At 38.4% G+C, this 21,522-nt stretch overlaps 1 protein-coding gene across 1 annotated transcript in view; it reads right to left on the reverse strand.

Annotated features, from left to right (window-relative positions):
- Positions 1-21,522, reverse strand: part of MMS22L (MMS22 like, DNA repair protein) — a 95,693-nt gene that overhangs the window by 39,009 nt on the left and 35,162 nt on the right. The window contains exon 14 of the mRNA XM_075145519.1: positions 19,810-20,319. Coding sequence (XP_075001620.1) covers positions 19,810-20,319 — 510 coding nt within the window. The remainder of the gene's footprint in view (positions 1-19,809; positions 20,320-21,522) is intronic.

Below are 21,522 nucleotides of genomic sequence, written 5' to 3' on the forward strand. Positions count from 1 at the left end.
ACTGACATTACAAGTAGTTTTGATCCAAGTAAAACAAAATTCCCCAATAAATTCCTGTACGACATGCAAAACTTCAGAACAGTAAACGTGTCTCAGCCTCTAATGCACTGTTTTGCAAGGGTCCTCTCAGAACTGCTAGTGAGCTGTGAGCCACATAACCTGACTCATAAAAGCTAAGTCTTCCCCACCATACGATTCAAAGTATGTTCATCACATGATTGAAATATGTTCTTTACCAGAGGCAGCCATTCAGTCATGAGGGCACGGTCTGCAGGCACGTCACCTCACAGGAGAGTTTAAAAGGAAAACGCAAGACACACTTACCCACCATTGATGGGGAGGGTTCCTTGCAGGAGTCATTGGGAGCTTTTTGATCAGCCCTGACTGAGAGACACTTCACCCTTTGGTTTTGAGGGTTTTGTTCACTTGTTTGTTTTAAACAGGTGTCATCTTTTGTATAAAAGATTTGTTAGAAAACTACTGAGAAATCTAATCACATTTCTGTAACTTTAAATTATAGGGACACAATTTCATTTTTAAATATGAGACTAACTTTGGTTTCCAAAGTATTTTATATTTGAAAGAACAGGAAGTCTAGATCACTTCAGATGATCTTTATTCAAGTTCATAGCCTATTAGGAACATAAATGCCAGTATCTGTCATGTAGGGAACAGACAGTATTAGCTGTTATGTTTTTTAGCTGGAAACAGCAAATCACTGCTGGTATACAAGATCATTTTTAACAACCTTCCCATGACAGCTCTTCCTTCTTGCCATCAAAGCAGAATGGAATTACAAACAGAGACTCAAGGGTCCCAGCAAATAAGCTGACTTAGCACCATCTGCTCCCTGTTAAAGACCACCTTTCTTCAAAATATTCAAAAGCAAGATCCACTCAACCCTGTCAAGGCCTTCTGACTGAGCTCTTTGCTTGCAAAGTTCTAGAAAGATGCCACACATTAAACAACATCCTGGTATTATATGCAACAGTCCTGCCTTGACTACATACTGTTCAGTACAAAACCCACATTCTCCATTCTTACTAAGAAATCAGAGAATCGCAGAATGGTTGAGGTTGGAAGGGACCTCTGGATGTCATCTTGTCGAATGCCACTGCTCAAGCAGGGTGACCTAGAGCCAGTTGCCCAGGACCATGTCCAGACAGCTTTTGAGTATTTCCAAGGATGAAGACTCCACAACCTCTCTGGGCAACCTGTGCAGTGCTTGGTCAACCTCACAGTGAAAAAGTGCTTCCCGATGTTCAGAGGGAGCCTCTCGTGTTTCTGCTTGTGCCCATTGCCCCTGGCCCTGTCACTGGGCACCACTGAAAAGAGCCTTTTTGCACCCTCCCTTCAGATATTTCTGTACATTGATAAGGTCCCCCTGAGCCTTCTCTGCTCCAGGCTGAACAGTCCCAGCTCTCCCAGCCTTTCCTCAAGGGAGAGATGCTCCAGTCCCATAATCATCTTTGTGGTCCTCCACTGGACTCTCTCCAGTAGCTCCACATCTCTCTTGCACTGGGGAGCCTAGAACTGGACACAGTACTCCAGGTGTAGCCTCACCAGTGCTGAGCAGAGGGAAAGGATCACCTCCCTCCACCTGCTGCCAATGCTCTGCCTAATATAGCCCAGGATAACATCAGCCTTCTTTGCGATAAGGGCACATTGCTGGCTCAAAACCTTGATGAAGGTACATGGAAACCTTCCGTGTCATTATAAAATGAATCATACATGAAAATATAATTTATAGTGAGAATCAGAATGCCAGTTTATCTGAGAAATTGAAATAAAGTAGAAATGCTGAAGTGAAAAAACGAGTGCTTCTGATTTCAGTTGTGTTACTAATACAGAGACAAACTGCAGATTGCAAATGGGTATCTTCCAGAGAACTCTTCTGTTAGAGCAAAACTTGTAAAATTTGTCATCTTCTAGAAATTGTGTGTTAAATAGGATTTCTGTTTGGTTTTTGTTTGTGGTTTTGGTTTTTTTTGGAGAAGGGGGGGTGGGGTTTTTTGTTTGGTTTGTTTTGTGTTTTTTTTTTAATTAAGAGCTAGAGTCATAGAAAAATCTAAATTGGAAGGGACCTCTAGAGGTCACCTGGTCCAACTCCTGCTCAAAGCAACGCCAGTCTTGAATAACCCTAAGGAGGGAAATTTTACAAACTGACTTAGAAACTTGTTCCAAAGTTTGACTATCCTGTGAAAATGTAATCCTTATATCTAATAAAAACTTCCTTCATCATAATCTCAGTCCATTGCTTCCTACCACTATATACCTCTGTGAAGGGTCTGACTCCATCTTATCTATAACCCCCCCCATTCGATTGCCATACAAAACAGTAAAATGCCTTCTCCCTGCCACCTCTCATCCAAGCCTTCTTTTCCTAAGGATGAACAAACTCAGTTTTCTCTGCTTCCCCTCACAGGGCATGTGCTCCAGACCCCTAATCATATTGGTGATATTAAGTCCATCCTCTACTGGACTTAAAACAGTATTTCAATATTTTTCTTGTGCTGCTTACTTATACAAAATAATTTACTTGAAACACATTCTTCTAGAACACCAGGAGAGCAATGAAGTGTAGCTGTCTATAGCTACACAATGACCCAGACAAATTTTCTGAATTTTTACAAGCTAAGCCTTTTTTACCAATTCCCTACTGTCTTTTGTTCGCAAAAAAATTCCACGAGAAATGATAACTACGCAGTGTGACTCGAATGCCAATCACCTGGTTCTGAAAGGCCAGTAGTGAAACCCATTTTTAAGTACAATCATTTCCAAAATCCTGCCTTTAGCTCTTCCGTGGGACTCTGAGATCAGGATAACACCAGTTGACAGAGAATTATAATGATGGGACAGGTTCATATCTTCTGTAAGCTATTGCTTATACTTTTTAAAAAGTAATTTTTCACACAGTAAAGATTTCTAAAAAAAAAAAAAAATTAAAGCTTAACAGGTTGACCTTAAACAGACAATTTCTTACAGTTCAGAGCCCAGTAGTTTAATGGACTCCCAGTGCTGATGGACTCCTCACACTGGGGAACACTCACATACTGTACTAAAGTGGATCTCTCTTTAAGCTCACAGAGTTTCATTCAAACAGATCAAAAGCATACAGATCACATTGGAAAAGCTTACAATTTCAGAGATGTGATGATAAATTTATGGCCATGTAAAGATCATTAAAATTCTTCTTAACCACACTATGAAAAAATCAAAGTTTGGCAAATTGCTTGAAACAAATTCACTGAGGTCAACTTCACCACATCTCTCAAATGTTTTCCTTTATCCAGCACAGCTTTAGAAATGCAGTTTCTCTCACTGAGCATGTTCTCACTCAGACTCGAGTACCAAGAAGACAGAGAGAAACTGGTAAAATAGCCATTCTGGCTGCAGAAATTAAAATATTGAGTTGGTGTCAGTTGAAATTTCCTGATCTGATCAGGAGATGTAAAATGGACTCTGAGGATAACTACACAAAGTCCTGAGGAGAAGTAAAGGAACAGTATCAAAATATAAACCCCAAATACTGAAAACAAACGAACTAGAAGTACTACTACCCACAGTTACCTCTTCAGACATTCTGAATATAATTTCCAGTAACACACCTGTCTTACCATTACATCTGTAACACTTTGTTATTATCATGCCATTCTTATTTTTCAGGTAGGAAGCCTGAGAAAATACTTCAAGTTTTCTGTGTTTCTCTTACTTTAAAACAAGACTGTAACAAAGAGAGGAACTGTAGTTCAAATAGTTTTTCTTTTTTAAAATGAAACTCTCTTGCTCCAGCTCCTCTAGCTGCCTTTGCAGAAAATCAAAAACTATATGCATATGGATACTCTCTAGCAACCTGCTGGGAGTCATATACTGTAAGTGGTTTAGGAAAATCTTTCTCTCCAAGAGAGTAAACAGATTTTGGAAGGCAGGCAAATTTGTACTCAAGATAATGAAGTAACTTGTTTCCAAATTCCAAAACAAAGTATTTCATTTCCTTCCTGAAAAAATCAATTTTGTTCTTTATGGAGTATCTGTTGTGTTAAAGGATGCTGTTCGTGTAATACATCTTTTTACTGAAGGAGATTACTTTGGCTACCAAACATCCCCTACTAACATTGTTCCCAACATTTGGTAATAGAGACAGTAGAGCTAATTTTCTGTCATCCAGGAAGAATGGTAGGTTTGCTAAACTTTTATCATCATCCCCTCTGAAACACAGTAAAAATCACCGTTAGAACTGATAGTTTATTAGATCAAAGCTACCATCAACAATGTCAATTTTGCCTGGTCATGTTAACAGGAAAATGTTTTACGAGTTCTACCACTGGGCATCCATTTAATTTCCAGCACCAGCTACGCTGTAAAACCGTGCACATAATTTATTTGGTGACCTGCGTGTGTGCAAAGCATTATCCAGGCGAAACTTCTCACAGTCTGACAAAATGCTTTGATTTGCACTGTTCAGATGATTGAAAAAAGAGATTTTAAGCAATCACCAACAACAGCTTTTATCTCCGAATGTGCTAAAAGTGTAATACTACATGAGAGCAACCTATTGCTTTAAGACCAGATTTGATAAAATACAAGTGATTGGATAAATACTACATTTTAAACTTGTACACATCTTGTCCATTAGGCTTAAGTATTAGTAAAGTTTGCGTTTGTCTTAAACATCATTTTTAGCAATTTACCCACACAACACTCATAATGCCTCCATGGTATCCATGGTAACCTCTTTACTTACATACAGCTTAAAATACACATTCATTCCAATTAGGTGAAGTAAACAGAAAACAGCCATTCATAATTCCTCAAGTTACTGCCGTCTTTTCTTTTAGATAGTATTCAACAGTCCTCAGTCCCTAGTTTCAGTCTGCCACATGCAGTCGATGACAGGTGTGTCGTCAAATTCTCTTCCTTGCATCACAGCAGAACTGATTTAATTACTCCCAATAATATGCACAGTATACAAATACAGGTATCTAATCAATTTCTACATAATTCCAACAATGCAGATTCAATAACTTACTGTGTTTCTTTTCAGTGCAGATGTATTGCTACTACTCTGCAAGGCTTCCTAGAGTTCAATCTATTCTTTCTCTATACTATAAAAAACATTTGATTTATAATAATCTGACACATGCTGCAATGTCTTCCAAAAAAGACTCACCTCAGACAGGAAACATGCTCAATAAAATATTATTATATCTAATATTCCATTGTATTTCATATCAAAACAGAAAGAGATGTTGTTTAAAAACTTGCAGCACATAATTTTTTACAACATTCTGCTTCTATGGGCCTGTTTCGTACTTTTTGAATTCCTTAAGATGCACTCCACTCACCTAGTTCATAAATTTTTTTTTTGAAAGCAGCTGATAAAGGCATTTTCTGATGTTTTTGCATAAAAAACACTACAGTGAAAAACCAGCATGAGCCTTGGGACACCTACCAGCTCCTACTACTTTGCCTATGTTCAGCATGTCATGTCCTTGCTACACAGCATCACCCACCACAGACAGATGACACAATGTTAATAATGTCAGAAATAACTGTTTAAAATTTTCTATGCAGCTGCTGAAAGAATTCAGAGACCTTGCAAGACACACAGAGTTAAACGATTAAGCTGTTTTTCCTATTTTGCTCTTCAAAACCTTAAACTAGAAAATCCCTTGAGTGAAAAGTCAGAGAAAGGCTGCCATCCCTTCTAGGGTTAAAAGATGCTTTTGTAAGATTTTAGGTCAGATTAACCTTTTGCTCACAATAGGGCTGGTTATTGGTTTTATTTTTTACTGTCTTTAACACAGGTAAAAAATCAATATGAAGCGAGACAAAGGGCTCTGGAGGCCCTGGCTACACCAGCTTTTGGTTTGGCTCATGCACAATCCTACAACATGCTGAGGCTGGGAAGGATTAGCCTGCTTGTGTTGAGTAAACCGATGATACTCAATAAACAGTTTCTGTTGTAAACCCCTTAGGACGTGCAAAGCCACACTAGTTGGCATTAGACCAGATAAGCTGCCGAACCAGCTGTAATCTCATTTAGACCTGAGCTGATCCTCCTGTCCTTTCATTCCACAGGATCAAAGCAAACCACTGAGGAGGCAGCTGTATTATAGCAGCAGTGCTTGCTGGATGCAGCAAACATTTCATAAATTCCTCTCCTTGAAGCAAGCCTGCACATAATCTACCCAGAGCCAGTTCAATCAATGGATTTCTGAATTCATTAGTCTTATTATTACAGGATAACTGTTTTCTCCACATAGTGTGGTAGTTGTTGCAAGCCAACTTTGCAAAACAGCTCTTATTGCTGACCATTTCTTTCTGGTAATGTTCCTTTGCATTTTTGCTGTGCCACATGAAAATGATTTAAATCACTTCGATGCAGTATTTTCTTTAAAGACTGGAAATAAAACCAATTCACGAATATTCAAGTAGGAAGCACTGAAATATAGTAAATTCTTCCAAGCATAATTACTGGCTACCTGCTCGCATGTTCCATGCATCAGTAATAATGACCAATGTTTTCTGAGCTCAATGACAGCAAATGATAATAGCGAAAGCAGAGATTATATCATTGTAGTAGCATAAATACAGACTAAAATTACAGATGTGAAAGGAGTCATTCTAAGAAAAAGATTTCTATTTGCCTTTTACTCTTTGTGTTCTCTGGAATTAAAAGAAGAAATATTTTCATTGTTAAAGAAATGAATAGCACAACTTAAAAAAAAAAAAAACAATACCAAAACAAAAACAGAAAACCACAAAAGCAACAGGTCTTTTTAAACTAAGCAAAAATGAAATCCAAGACGCTGGATCAAATAAGACTTGAGGGTGCAACATTCAATTTCTGTACACCGTTTGGAGTTTCCACTGTGCAATTATAGCTAAAACATTTTATAGCGTAACCTTAAAAGCTTTAGAAGAACAGAAAGTAATTCAGAAAATGTGTCAACCACTCCATTTCCCACCAGTGAAGTCTGCAATATAACACATATTCACAGATAAAGAAAGTAAAATTAGATTTGTAACTTACATTGAAATAGGAAAATACTATTAAAATATTTTTCAGTCCTTTGATTTGCTAATTGTATTAATTGTTAATATAAGGACCTAAGTTTTCTGGTGCAGTTGCATTGTAAGAAGAATTATGCAGTACAGCAGTGATTTTTGGGTCACGTACAAGTAGTGTCAGTGATTCTTGGATCACTCCTTGAAGAATGAACAGTAGCCACAGAACTAAGTTTGGCGAGAAAAATAGGGGAGGCCAGGTAACCCTTAGAATGAAGGTAAAAATAACAGCGTTTGTGACTTACTGCTATTTGCAGCCAGTACAAACATACAATACATTCACGCACACGAACCGAAAAGACAGAGGATCGCTCATAGAGAACTGCTCTGAGTTTAGAGAGCACAAGATCTGTATCATCTTTGCACACACATCCTACACTATACAGATCTATTGGACCTCTGTATCTGGCCGTTAATGTTTTTAATAAGGGTACAAAAAAAACCTGTCCCTGTAATAAAAAGCTTCAATGAAGTATAATAAAATCAGATGTTTAACACATGCAAATGATTTTTAACAGATTACAGAGATGAGATGTTTAGTATGAAACTTTTTTTAAGCACTAAAGCACAGATGTGCTAGAGCATGACATAGGCAGCTGGCAAAGATGAACAAAAGGTATTTGCACCTATCATCTACAGATGTGTAAAAACCCCACCATACATCTCTTCCTCAATCACTTAGAAACCATCTGATGTGTTAGTTAATGATTCCCCTCTCTCCACTTCATTCTTCAGACATAAAGGGGTCCCATTTAACATAATCACTTAATAACAGCAAAGTGATGGGTATCAGAACCCTAATTCTTCTAATATTTGCAAAATCCAGCTCTTTGTAATAATAATAACACCATGATAGCAAACTGTAAAACTGTGTAATTATACTTTAATTGTATTGTGAGGCATGCATTAATCACAAAGTTTAAGTACCAAGGATGGAATTATAATAATTCTGTAAAACAAATTTAAGCTAGCTAAGTAGGTCAGAACCACTAGCATGCAACAGGAGACCTCTGGGAATTTATCAGTTAATGGCTATTTATGTGCAAATGAGTGCCCTCCAACCCTCCCAAATCCTGTGTAGCTGAAGGGTATTTCTGTTAACCAGGAGCATGCTTAACTGCTGAGGCATAAATTAAACCATTTATCGGAATGATTTTAATTCTTCTCTCCCCCCACCCACTCTTACTACTCCCCTCCACCCTCCCTTGCAGCACAATTTACAGTATTAATTTACATGGAGATAGGATTGCTGAAGAGTTTTCAGAAATTACTGTTTCAAGGCGGGGGGGGGGGGAAGAGAGAGAAGGAAAAAAGAGTGAGAGAAAAACTTTCAGTAAGAGACAGCAGCAATGCTATACTTAATCTTCAAATCTTCCAGAGGGCAGGTTGAGTTATTAGAAATTCCAGAGGTTCAGTATCACAGCAGTGCAGTGGAAACTCTTTCACAATGAACTCTAATGAAATGAAATTCTGTTTTATGTCCTCATGTTCTAAACTTGGAGAAGACAATGAAGCTCAAGGGGGACTGCATCAACTGTATTTTCTGTCGTAATGCTCAGACTGTATACATATCAAAGGTTTTCTTTCTCAAAAGAAAACAACAAAGATTTCTTGGCTGCAGGAAAAAACACCTTCAATTTTTGAGTTTGACTTGGAAAAAACTAGTCATTTTTGATGTCTTAGGAAAATAGATGCCTTTACAAAATACTCAAAATCAAGATGTATTGAATTTTCACTATGATGTAAAATGGGGATGATTTACAGACAATATAAGTGATTTCTCAACACTTATAATCATATCAGTAATTCAGTACAGCAAGGTAATGCAAGCATAACCTCAAGATTCACTTTTAGGCTTATATTTTCTTATGTTTGGGATTTTTTTTTTTCTAAGCACATGCACACATTTTCTTGCAAAGCCTAGGGTCCCAGAATAATAAAACAGTAAAAGTTTGATTATCCTAACATCCTAACCATAGCTCCCTGCTACCCTAAACAGGGTCATGTCTCCCCAATGTCTAATAATTACATTGTAAAATCCCTTGATTGCCTGAATATATTCACTCTCCCTATGCCATTTGGATAATCATGGCTGTGCTATAGTTAATTACTATTTAACAGATGATCACAGTCCTTTACTTTGTGATGTCATCTTTGCACCTAATACAAAACTCCACTGAACACGTACACACACAGCATTTCCTCCCCAAATCAAGCCGTTGTAGAATACCCTTGAATATATAGGTGTGGTGTGAATCAGAGGAATTCCCTGGGAGCAAATCTTTAGCAGCTTTAAAATATTTAGGCAGATACCTGGAACACTTACTGAGGTATTTTCAAATGCACATCGCCAATAACTAATCAATTTTTTCCTGTCCAGGAAAACAAAGAATGCCAGTGAAAATACTTGCTTTTATTCTCACGATTGACTTTTTTTAAGGAAGACAAGACTGCAAAAAGCAGTAAAAGAAAACCTCATTGTCCTGGCAAGCGCACATATACTTTCCTGTTCCTCCCTTCTCCTGCCCCTCAATAAAAGATGACACACACCCCCGGCTGCAGCGAACGCTCCTGCGGCGTGCATAATGGCTGCCGTGGCTGCCTGTGTAGTCCCTGCATTACCATATAGAGAACCAGGAGGTTTCTGTTTCTTAACATGCATTTGCAAGCACACACATTAAACCAGAAATTTCATACCACTCTTTGATAACAGCTAGAAATTAATAAATGAACAGAACTATTTGACCAAAAAAAAGTTAACTCCTGTCTTTTCAGGAAGAATTAGCACAGCTGTATTATCAGAGCCTGCGACAAGCCCGCAGTTACCTCTCCGTTCCCTACAGTGAGGGGCTGCAGCCTTGATTACGTCTGTACCTTCCAGCCATTGGCAGGGTCTCAGCATTGCCCTAAGGCTTTAATTAACCCCGATTAGAGGTAAACAGGGCCTTCTGGTTGTGAAAAAGAGGAAAAAATAGACCTTCAGCTTGTCAGAGAACTAGGTAAACCACAAACTGTTTTCACCTTTCTCTTCTTGCTCCTCCCAATAACAACGTCAGGAAGGTACCCCCACAAGAACATGAGATGATGCACGATGTACACGTTGCAGAGTATGCTCTACTCTTTCCATTTTGTTTTTAGGGAGCATAGGGTGGCATGCTATTTCAGGCTCATTTCACATTAGGCACATTTTCACTGTCCCTGGTTTAGTACCACTGGAAAGAAAGCTGGAGCATTTAGGCGTTGGTAATTAATGGCACTTGGTCTTGCTCCAAGCCAAATAAAACTTGACAACGCACACGTACATGCCCTGTATCAATTGGCTTTCTTTAGAAAATGTCTAAAAAAGCATTTTCAAAGTAGTTTTCTATACAGATTTCAAGACTTGAACACAAAACCACCGAAAACCCTCTTCAGCAGAGCCACTGTGCTGCACACACAGTACCAGCCACCCTCACACTCCCACCCCAGAACTTCCAAGAACGAGTAGGATACAGAACCACTGAACAGGTTCAACCTTTTCCTCCCTAATAGAAAGGGGAAATTAAAAAGAGTGTGGATACTACAAATCAAAATGAATGACAGATTTCCAAAGTTAAATTCTACAGCAGATTACAGTTTCTTTACCTTCTGATTTCACTGAGTTTTTGTTCTGTAAGGAGAAGCACAGAATACTGTTTAGGAAGCACCCTTACTAATCACCACATCGAGCGCTCCTTAATATCAATCACAGAAACATCAGTGAAGGGCTGGGTACCATCTCGAGAGTCATTTAGGGAGTTCATCTCAGCAGTCTGATAAGCTTAAAAAGACTACCCTCCGGCAAATGTTTGTCTAACGTATTGTCTAAAAAGCAAAAAAATGAAATTCGATTCCACATCTCTCTCTTGCAGTCTGCCAGTGTTGACGTTTGCAGCCTACCTTAAATAACCACACTAAACTTCTGCCCCAATTAAGACAATTCTTCACTGGCATGGAGAACAACAGACAACTTGTCTTCTTTGCAATGTCCTTTTACATACTGGATAACTTCTAGCATGTCTCCCCTCAACCTTTCTTAGCTAAAATCAGTTCTGTCAAATTTCTACAAACTTCGTACTCTCATCATTCACTTCTGTAACTCTCTCCAATTTTCAATTTATTCATAAATGTTTTGTAAACTGACATGTCCAGATCTGCATACAGACCTGCAACTAAAGACAGAGTAAGCAGCTCATCTCACCTGTGGAAGTTTTATTAACACACCCCACAACAATATTTAAATTTATAAATTTATTTATTTTTTCTTAAGCAGAGTCACATCAAGTCCTGCTTCTAATATCATACAGGCTGTGTGCATGAGAGAAAGTCATTGTTAAAAGTTAGCCAATAGACAGATTTCAATCAAATTTCAAATTTTCTTACGGCCACTATGGTCTTACAAATGCATGTAAATCAATATCCATGTATATAGAAGTGAAAATCCCCCATTCCCTTTTTAGGATACTAGGGAATCCATTTGAACTGTTATTCACAAACAATTTTGGTTTTCCTCCTCATGTCAGGCTGAAACTGTGCTAGTGTAGGGACAAAATAATGGACCTTGCAGCCACCTGTGCTGAGCGGGCAAAGTCTACAAGCAAAGGCAGGACAGACAGGTGGGGTAACAGCTATGGTAGCTACCTCCCTTTAACCAACCCCAGATGTGGAGATCCCCTTTGTTTCTCTCACCTCATGGTGCATACTACCTCCCCATACTTTGACAGTACGGCTGCCACGCCAAGCATTCCATATGTTGCATTAGCATCTCTCCTTCCTAATTTCAGTACTTAGCCTTCACTATTTTCTCTTGCTGATGATTTTTTTTTTTGAAATACTGAAGTAATTTTAAATTCTGGTCTGCTTTCCATTTGAACACAGAGAAATACCCTATCATTTTTGTCCACATACAAACTCAGACAAACTCTGTAACTCATTTTCATCTACTACAACTAGTTGTGGTAAACAGTTCCTCATTTTCACTGATCTGAAGTGATGCCATTAGACATTGATAATACTAAGGTAATACAAGTAACACCGAAGCCTCACACTAATTACATTCCTTATGAAAATTTTCTCTCTCATTCTCAAAGACTCACACCATTTTACAATAAAACTGTTTGTAGTTGTAAGGCTGCTGTTTTTTTTTCTCTTCCTTTTTATTACAATACCCAGAAACAATTAAACTGGAAGTTGTTTTATGTCCCAGAAGAAATTTCATCATGAGTAAAAGCATCCCAATGGAAGAAAAGTCAAATGGTATATACCCAGAAAACAGAAAAATAGAAAACAGTAAACAGAAACCACAGAATGTATTTAGATTCATTCCTTCTCTTCATTTAGTCACTGGTTTCATAAAAGCACCAAAATGCATCTGCTGATGAGGTAGACCCATAAGGTAGTAGTAAGAGAAGCTGATGCTTTTAGTTTACAGCTGTCAGTAACAGAATCTGAAACAAATTTCGAAAAAATGAAGCAAGTGGCTATTTATCATCATTGTACCTATTTCTCAGTTTTCAAAGCACCAGCGATGGGGGGAACAAACCCCAAAAGCTTGTTCTACTGAACCACTGAACTGAGTTTTAAAGAACTGCACAAACTACTACAATGTGTGTTGTGATCAGAATCTGGCAGGTGATTTGCTTGCTTTTTGTTTTCCTCCATTAAGGTAAGTATATTCATGTGTTCAGTTAGCATAAGGATTCTCCTTCAAGTTCATTCAGATTTTTTTTTTCTCCTCTTTAAAGGTCAACTTTCTTTAAAACACGCAGGCACAAATTAATTCTCCTCTCCAGAGATCACCTCCTTTCACAGGGGCTAGCAATGGAGAGAAGAGTACAAAGGGAAGCATTTTGTGTGAAGCAGAGACACACATGTATAGTTCAGTGCATGTAGATGACTCGTCTAACCATTTTTGAAGATGGCAGTGGCTTGCTCTTGTCCCAAAATGTATACTCGCTATTTTATCAATCAGGTTTGCGATTCTCTACTAAGAGACGAGACGAGAAACATAGGGGAATAGATGGGCAGAGCCAGAGAGTGCACTTCGGTATGCTAGAGAGCCTGAGAACGTCTTCCCAAGCCGGCTATCCATCCGCTTTCTCCATCCTTCTGCGCAGACTGTCAGTAGGAGGCAGCATCGACTCTGACAGCAGCAGCTCTGCACCGCAAAGTAGTTGGGAGCTAGCTTCATTCTTCTGTCATTATATAAGCAAGATGACACTGTTCTCTAATCCAGCCAAAGCTGATAAGTACCATCAACCTGTCACTTCCTACATTTCAAATTCTAACATTGCAGCATCAAAGAGTTTTTACATTTCGATTTCTTTTGCTGGCAGCGGTCGGTAGCCTCTCATTCTCCCACGGTGTTCTAATGCAGCATTTGCACACCGGGGTTACTCCCAGCCTGAATAGCAGGTCATCCCCTACTCACTGAGCTCATCTGCGGCCCATGTGCTAGGCAATTTAGATCCAATCAGCCCTTATTTAGCTCAAGAGTAATGAGCAGCATAGTGACACAGACTTAAGCCTGACCCTCAGGACACTGCTCATCAAGCAGTAAAACTGTGACAAAATCATTCATCTTCCACCCGCTGGCAAGAAATAATACTCGCACTCACTGTATTACTTTTTCAAGATATAGAAAAAAAAAGTCCTGAATTTTCATGATGTGAGACATTAATTTGCAGAAAGCTGAATTCCCTTAAACCCCCCTGTTGCTATGAGCTCACCAGGGGGAAATAGGCCTTAGGAGACTGAAACGGAATAAAGAAAATTGCTTCAGCTTTCTTTTCATTTTAAATAAGCCTTAAATCTGACAAGAGATATCCTAAAGAGAGAAGAAATGTATATCTTGTAAGGTAATGAAGAAACAATCAAAATTAAGAGATTAGAAGGCTACTTGCATATAATGGTTTTATTGGCAAAAATATTTCTTTGTTTAACATCGAACAGCAAAAAAATATTCCATATGAAAAGCCATTCTCACACCTTGTGTGAAGGATAAAAGAAGGAAAACTGAGAAGAAAGTTAATTTGGGGAAAATAGTTTCAAAAGTGAGACACTTCCACCAGAAAACAAATCTGTGCTTTATGTCCTTCAGGGAGCACATGTTTCTCTAAACAACTGCAGGGTCCCAACCAGCAGGTTCTCAGTACACCTGGATATGATTTTACTCTCTTTTTTTGGTAGATTTACTCTTTCACAACAGTAAGTCTTGTATTGCTGTCAGGTAGGCCACAAAAAGCTTATGTGGATTAATTTTTCTTAGATAAAATGAATACAATGGATGAAAGACAGAAAGGTGTTTCAATCTGTAGCACAGGGGACAGAGCTGTGTATCTTCATGATTGATGTCTGAGTACTAGACTCGAGTTTCTTTAGCTTCGGGTATCTCCCAAGACTGGCTTTGTTTGGGCATCAGCAGTCAGAAGGTCCTTTGACAGCTTTTGTGGTTTCAGTTTGTTCTTAAAGTGATTCTAGAATAGAATAGCATTTTTCAGTTGGAAGGGACCTGCAATGGTCATCTAGTCCAACTGCCTGACCAATTCAGGGCTGACCAAAAGTTAAAGCATGTTGTTAAGGGCATTGTCCAAATGCCCCTTAAACACTGACAGGCTTGGGGCATCGACCACCTCTCCAGGAAGCCTGTTCCAGTGTTTGACCACCCTCTCGGTGAAGAAATGATTCCTCATGTCCAGTTTAAACCTCCCCTGGCGCAGTTTTGAACCATTCCCACGCGTCCTGTCACTGGATACCAAGAAGAGACCAGCACCTCCCTCTCCACTTCCCCTCCTCAGGAAGCTGTAGAGAGCAGTGAGGTCATCCCTCAGCCTCCTTTTCTCCAAACTTGACAAACCCGAAGTCTTTAGCTGCTCCTAATAGGACATTTCTTCCAGCCCTTTCACCAGCTTTGTTGCCCTCCTTCTAGGGCAGACGCTCTCTACTACATCTTAAACACCAATATGAAATTGATTTTAATCAATTATTCAGCTCTCACGTGGCTGCCTACTGATTCAAGAAAACAGACAGTGAGTAGTGGAAGTAAATATTCTTGCAAACCTGAACCAACACTAGACATACACAGGAACTTTCTATAAGCAAAGTATTAGGTACACAGCTCCAGTGCACATTGTATTTCATTTCATTCCTTTGTATAGTAATACTCTCAGAGCAGAGGACACACAATCAAAACACATGTCGGTTTTAGCTACTCATCTTTGAAGATCAGATTACAAGGGACAAAGGTATAAAAAGCATTATTTTAGACCAAAAAACATTCCGGGGGGGGGGGGGGGGGGGGGGGGGGAATCTCAAATCCTGCATAACGCAGGAGGAGGAGAAAAGAAATACAGTTTTAATTACCAGAGCCACACCTTAAGGCAACAACTGTAGCTAAGAACACATTCAGTATTCCCACAGAGGATGGTAACAGATTACTTTTAAGGATTTAGATACAGCAAACCTCTCAAAATACTGCTATATTCTAAAGCAGTTCTTGCGTTCCATGCTCTAAAGCATTTAGAGACTAGATTTTCTTCACGCTCATTCAAACCTCAGTTTTATTAATGGAATAACTGAACTTCAAAAGACACGCTTGCTCCCCAAGCATAAGATCTATGTTGTGAAGTCAAAAAGGAAGGACTTATTTCCTTTTTCCACATAGGTAAACAAAGTTCATAGCAACTTTTAATGACTTTCTAATGGTCATTCATTAAGCCTGGGAGATCTTAGTGCCAAACTAAGATCTTCTGACTCTCAGTTCAATGGTTTTGTCAGAGTTGCCCTCTGTGCTTGTCAGGACATCACAGCCAGTAGCTCTGAATATACTCACGGGATGGGATGGGTAAGAGAAGGCTCATGCTCTTCCAAACTCTTCTGGATACAGTTTTCAGAAGTTCAACATCAGAAAATACATTTTACAAAGACTAACACTTCCCTGAGGGGGAAGAAAAGAAGGAGGGAGGGGGGACAACCTTTCTATTCTCCTCCTGAGCTTATCAGCTCTTATCTGACTTACACGGTAACAGAGAGGGGGAGAGGCTTCTGTTGGTCTCTGAAAGCTTCCCACAGGCTGTTTTGACGGCTAGTATAACACAAAAAAATTACAGATGACTGTACATTTCCACAGCAAAGATATACTGGATCCTCCATTCCTATCGTGATTTTTCTCACAACCTCAAGGCTAGACACACTCTAACAGATAGAAAGATCCAGTTCTGCTGTTATCCATTGCCCAATTATTAATATAACTCTTAATTAGAGACAGGTTTACCTGATTAGTATTCCTGTAGAGCTTATGAAATTTACACACTGAAATTTTCAATAACTTTTCATGTCCTTCAACACTGGCAGAACAGTACAAATGGGCATAAATACGCAAGAATTGTTTTCAAAATAAAATTACCATTTATTACATTATTAGGTTTGTGGTATTTCTCATTTCTCTTATAAGAATCAGTAGCAAGTCTCGCTGAAACTACGCAAAGATATTTGGAGTACAGCAGTGATTTTACACCTGGGCATGTACTTGCATTTTATAATCCTGTAACTCAGTGCTAATACACTACAAAAACCAAATGCCAGGATGATGATAATGAGAGAAAGCTCATGTCAGAGCAATACCTGATTACAATAAAAGACATTTTAACGTGTTTCAAGCACTTCTTTTAAGAATAACATATTGCAATGCCAGAACCTACTGTTTCCAGGCACTCAGCAGATTTCTCTGAGTCTGTGTCCATTTTTACAGCAAGTTCTGTCAAATCATTTAAATGCCTGTGTTTTTATTAACCAGGGGTTTCTTTTTGTGTCATGAGGCACTCAGATGACGGGTATTGCTAGATATTTGGAACAAATGAAAGCACACATGGGCAAGCATCCTGCATTTACCTTTCATCAAAAAAAGAAAAAAGAAATCAGGATTCTAAAACACTGCTTAAAAACAGAAACAAAAAATAAGGGAAAAACTTATGTCTGAGCTAGAAGCTGAATGCTCCAAGTAAACACAGGAAAGAAGTGCTTTGCGTTTTTATTTTGGGGAGTTTCTTGATTGTTTACTGTTTATTTTACATATGTTTTTAAAAAAGAGACTGTATTAAAATACAATCTTACACTTCATACTGAATCTCACTATGAAGATCAAATACTTGGAAATGCCAGCAAGTAGCATCTTGTTTCCAATTATTCATTCACCACATATCAAAAACTAATAAAAATGAATTATCCTGCCAAGTCATAGTTCTATTTAAATTTATGGACACCAAAACAATCATAATGATAATAATAAAAGAAAAAGGTGATTTAAAAAAGATTATTTAAAACAGTCTAAGCATAGGCAAATACAACAATCAAAAGCTACCAGTACTTTTCTAGCAGACAAGAAAAATACAAGAAAAACCTGGAAAGGGTTATTTTAAAACACAGTAGTGTAAAAATGGTGAAGGTGGGGGTCTCTTTTCAGATGCCTTTTAAAAAAAAGAAAGGCAGAAAACAAGCGCACTTTCAAAACCTTGTATGCCAAGTTTTAGCCCAGAGCAACTTTTCACTGCTATGTTACAAACCCTTGAAAATAAAGGTTTATAATGGAAATGCTGACAGACCCTTAACCATAGCAGCATGAATAGCTATAATTAAAAGAAGAGCTTTTGGCTACACCTCACTCTGCAAATGAAAGATTGCCATTTTTACAGTATCCTCAAATAAAAGCAACTGGGAAACCTGGAATGCGATTCTAGCAATCCAACAAGATATGTTAAAGGGGACTGCTAAAACTATTTGACATTTTAAGCTTTAAATACTGAGGCATTTAGTTAACATAACCAAGTCAGTATTTTCATAATGCTACTTAATCAGCAATAAAGAATGCTCCCGTGAGCCATCATCTGGGGTTAGCAGAAAGTGGCACATGAAGTTATTATTTCCTAACAGCCTAGGGGGAGCTGCTTCTCTCTTTAATCAGTGATCTCACTTCCTTCCTACCTGTAAATTCCCTGTCATACAGGTATACAATTATTAGACTGCAGTGTACAGAAAAATTACATTTATCAAAGGCCTACTATCTTATATCTGCCTGGATTTTAAAAACAGGAGAGAGAACGGCATTGAACCATTTCATCCTTTTCCGAGTTTGCCAACAGACCTGGCCTAATCAGTCTGGTTAAGCCAATAATAGTTTAATATCTGGTTGACACAAAGTTGTCCAAATCTTCTCAACGAACAAACTGGTTTTAGTGTTGTTTTACTTGTATGGCAACAGAGGACTATTTTCAGCAAGTCTGACAAAGCGGCAGAGAGAAGCAGTAACATTTTCCTGTTCCATACAACCTGAAGATCAAAGCGTTTTATAAACGTTAAGGAATTAAGCCCTTCTGTTGATGGGATAAGTAGGCAGGTAACAGTAACCAAAGGTATAAATACAGAAGCTGAAATAAAGAACAGTTAAAAACAAGGCTCTAATAATCTACCTCATACCAATTAGTATGTGAGCGTGTTGGTAATTCAAATAGTTTAGCATTCCTGCTTTTTGTAAGAAAAGGTTGAGTACTGTCCTATACCTTGCCCTGAGAAGTCCGCAATGAACATCTATGCCCTCCTCTCTGTATTACAAGAGGACCACATAACCCCCAGGTCTGGAAAGCTTCAGAACACCACCATGTTATGAAATAGGCAAATTTTACACCAGTTTCAAATTTCTCCCTATTTCGTCTTTAAAAACCACACAACAAATGCTGTGTATTAGCTAATGGAGAAAATATCAAAGTATTTTTGAAGTTTCCAATTTATTCCAGTTAATACATTCAGTTGAACTGAAACAATAAATAATAAATAAACTAAACTTAGTTTCGTGCTTCATCTTTTTTCAAAAGACTGCCTGAGAAACAGTTGTCTCTGGATGTATAAGCTATTGACAGCTGCAGTCAAACTACTAGACAATAACAAAGAACCTAGTTAAAGAGAGATCTTGCATATGGGCCTGACTGTTCCTATTATGCACTCTTCTACAGCTCTTTCCACGTATTTCAGTCTTGCACATTTGAAGTAATGGCAGATCAACAGCTGCCTCTTAATATCTTATTAAAAAAGCCAGTTTGGAGTTCAAACTGGAGAACTACCTCTGAAAGGCATCAGTAGACAAAAATATGCTTATTGAAGGGCACTGTGGATGTTGAAAACTGAACCAGTACATCAAAGCAAAACTGCTTGAAAGTGGTAAAATATTATTTCCTTCTTTCCTACTGAACCCCAAACAAGTATTTAAATGTCTGTAACTGTTGTATTTGATTGCAACCTTGATGAAAGAGAGAAAAATAGAATGAAGAGTCTGAAAAACAGAATAGATTCACTGAAGAAAAAAAAGAAAAAAAAAAAACCAAAAAAAACCCCAAAACACTGAAAACCCCTAACTTAAGTAATTTAGTACAGATAATAATTTTGAAATTTCCTGTGCCAAAAGATGGATGACTTTCTACAGAGCCACTAATTCATAACAAAGTATCAGGGATGTCAAACCTAATATCCTGAAATAGTAAGGAAACATTTCCAAAATTCTAAATGCAATGAGGTATTGGTGGATTTTGAAATTTAACGTATCATCCATAGTCTTCCAGAGATTTCTCTTTCCTTTTACTCTATTTCAGAAAGAAATTAATATGAACTACCGTTTAACCCTAAAGACAAAAACAACACACCAGTCTATATCCATAATTTAACTAAATAACTTACCGAAGTCTGGCTAGAACAACCTGAAGAAAATTTAGGACCATGCTCAGTTCAGCTCCTCGACAAGCAGGCAGCAGCATAGTAAAGCCATCATTTAGCAACTTTTCTTCAGAAAGGCTCAAGTAGCAGCTGGTCTCAAACACTTCTTGGACACCATCAATGTAGGTTGAAAGCAGAGTCCAGAGATTTTGTTTCTGTGTGTAGTCATTTTTTGTAACTAAAAATTCCTTTGCCTTCTCACGGAAAGCATTTGAGAGTTTCTCAGCCAGGACACTAATGTCCATGTTCTTCTCAACATAAATCAAAAGGAAAGCACAATGGCCTCTCCAGATGAGAGCTCTCTGAGACACGGTGATCGAAGATGAAGTCAGGAAATCCAGAAGATCCAACCCTCGACTCACTACATCTTCTGTCTCTGCAACAATTGCCAGCATGAGGAACAGGTTAAAAAAGTTCTGCAGCCCCACTTCTGTCAGCTCCTGCATTCTTCTCCGATGGAACTTGGAATAAATTCTACATTAAAAAACCAAACCAAACAAATGAGGAAACAGAAAGTTTCTTAAAGTATGCAATTTTCTAGCTGCTTGATACTCTAAAATTGTATTTTCATGCTTTTAGTTTACAGTTATCCTCTTCCAATAACCCTTAATTTTTAAATAGCCTCTTTTCCCTCCCCTCTTCTACTATTTTGGCTAGTGGAACAAATATGCTGTTCCATTTTCTGCTCCCAGTACAAAGTACACGTTAAGAGTTTTCAACCCCAGGAACAGCCTAACCTTTCTCCCTTATCCAACCTCTAGTATAAGGTTGGGCACAATATTATGAACAGACTCTCTCTACTTTGCCTGTGACAGGTGTCCTCCATACCATGCCTTCATATCAATCAAATTTAGCCCATGAGGACTGCTAGGAAAGGAAACTGCCAAGTGGCATCTCTTAGCAACAGCAAACAATTCCTGTACCCCAACTTCTTCCCTAGAAACTCCCTTATTTCCATGTGGCACAAAGAAAATTCCAAAAAGACCAGGGACCCTCCTTCCTTTAGCTACTGATTTCTGTTCTTATGTAATACTGGCACAGCTGCTGCGCTCGAAGGCTCACCTACATAACCATCACTGCAGTAAAAGGGAGAGGAAGATTTCTGATGGAAAGCTCCTCTTCTCCACAGCCCTTTGCCAAAGTCTGTACCGACCTCTGTTGCACACCTACTATATGGACTGCAGACTACAAGTTTGGGAGAAAACAGGGAAACTGAGGTGTTTGGAAGAGAAACCTCTTTCCAGCAGGAAGATGTTAAGAAACTTCAAGCTGTATTGCTTATATGACAGTGCTCAAGTCATACGTCGCTGATGGTGAGAAGCACTGCTACTTTGCAACTTTGAAGTGGTTGACAAAAAGCAGAAAGCTTTTACATAAGTGTCTTTTCTGTGACCTTCGCTCGGATCTGGATTTTTAAATAAATGTCACCATTCCTACGACAGAGGAATAAGATGAAAATGGCTTGCTTAACTTTTTGATTTGTGTGTTTAAAACCTTGGGTATATTCTTCACCTTTAATTTAAAGTAAGTACCACATACAGTATTTAAACATCCATAAATGCTGTTTTCCTATTCTGTCCCCTGGAAAAATAGTTGGAAATGGTGCTGAGGTTATCAAATCTAGCTACCAAAAATTACAGCGAATCCAATTAATGTTGTTTAGTAGTAAATCACTAC

Source organism: Calonectris borealis, chromosome 3 (assembly GCF_964195595.1).
Source record: "Calonectris borealis chromosome 3, bCalBor7.hap1.2, whole genome shotgun sequence".
In the NCBI taxonomy this organism is placed as follows: domain Eukaryota; kingdom Metazoa; phylum Chordata; class Aves; order Procellariiformes; family Procellariidae; genus Calonectris; species Calonectris borealis.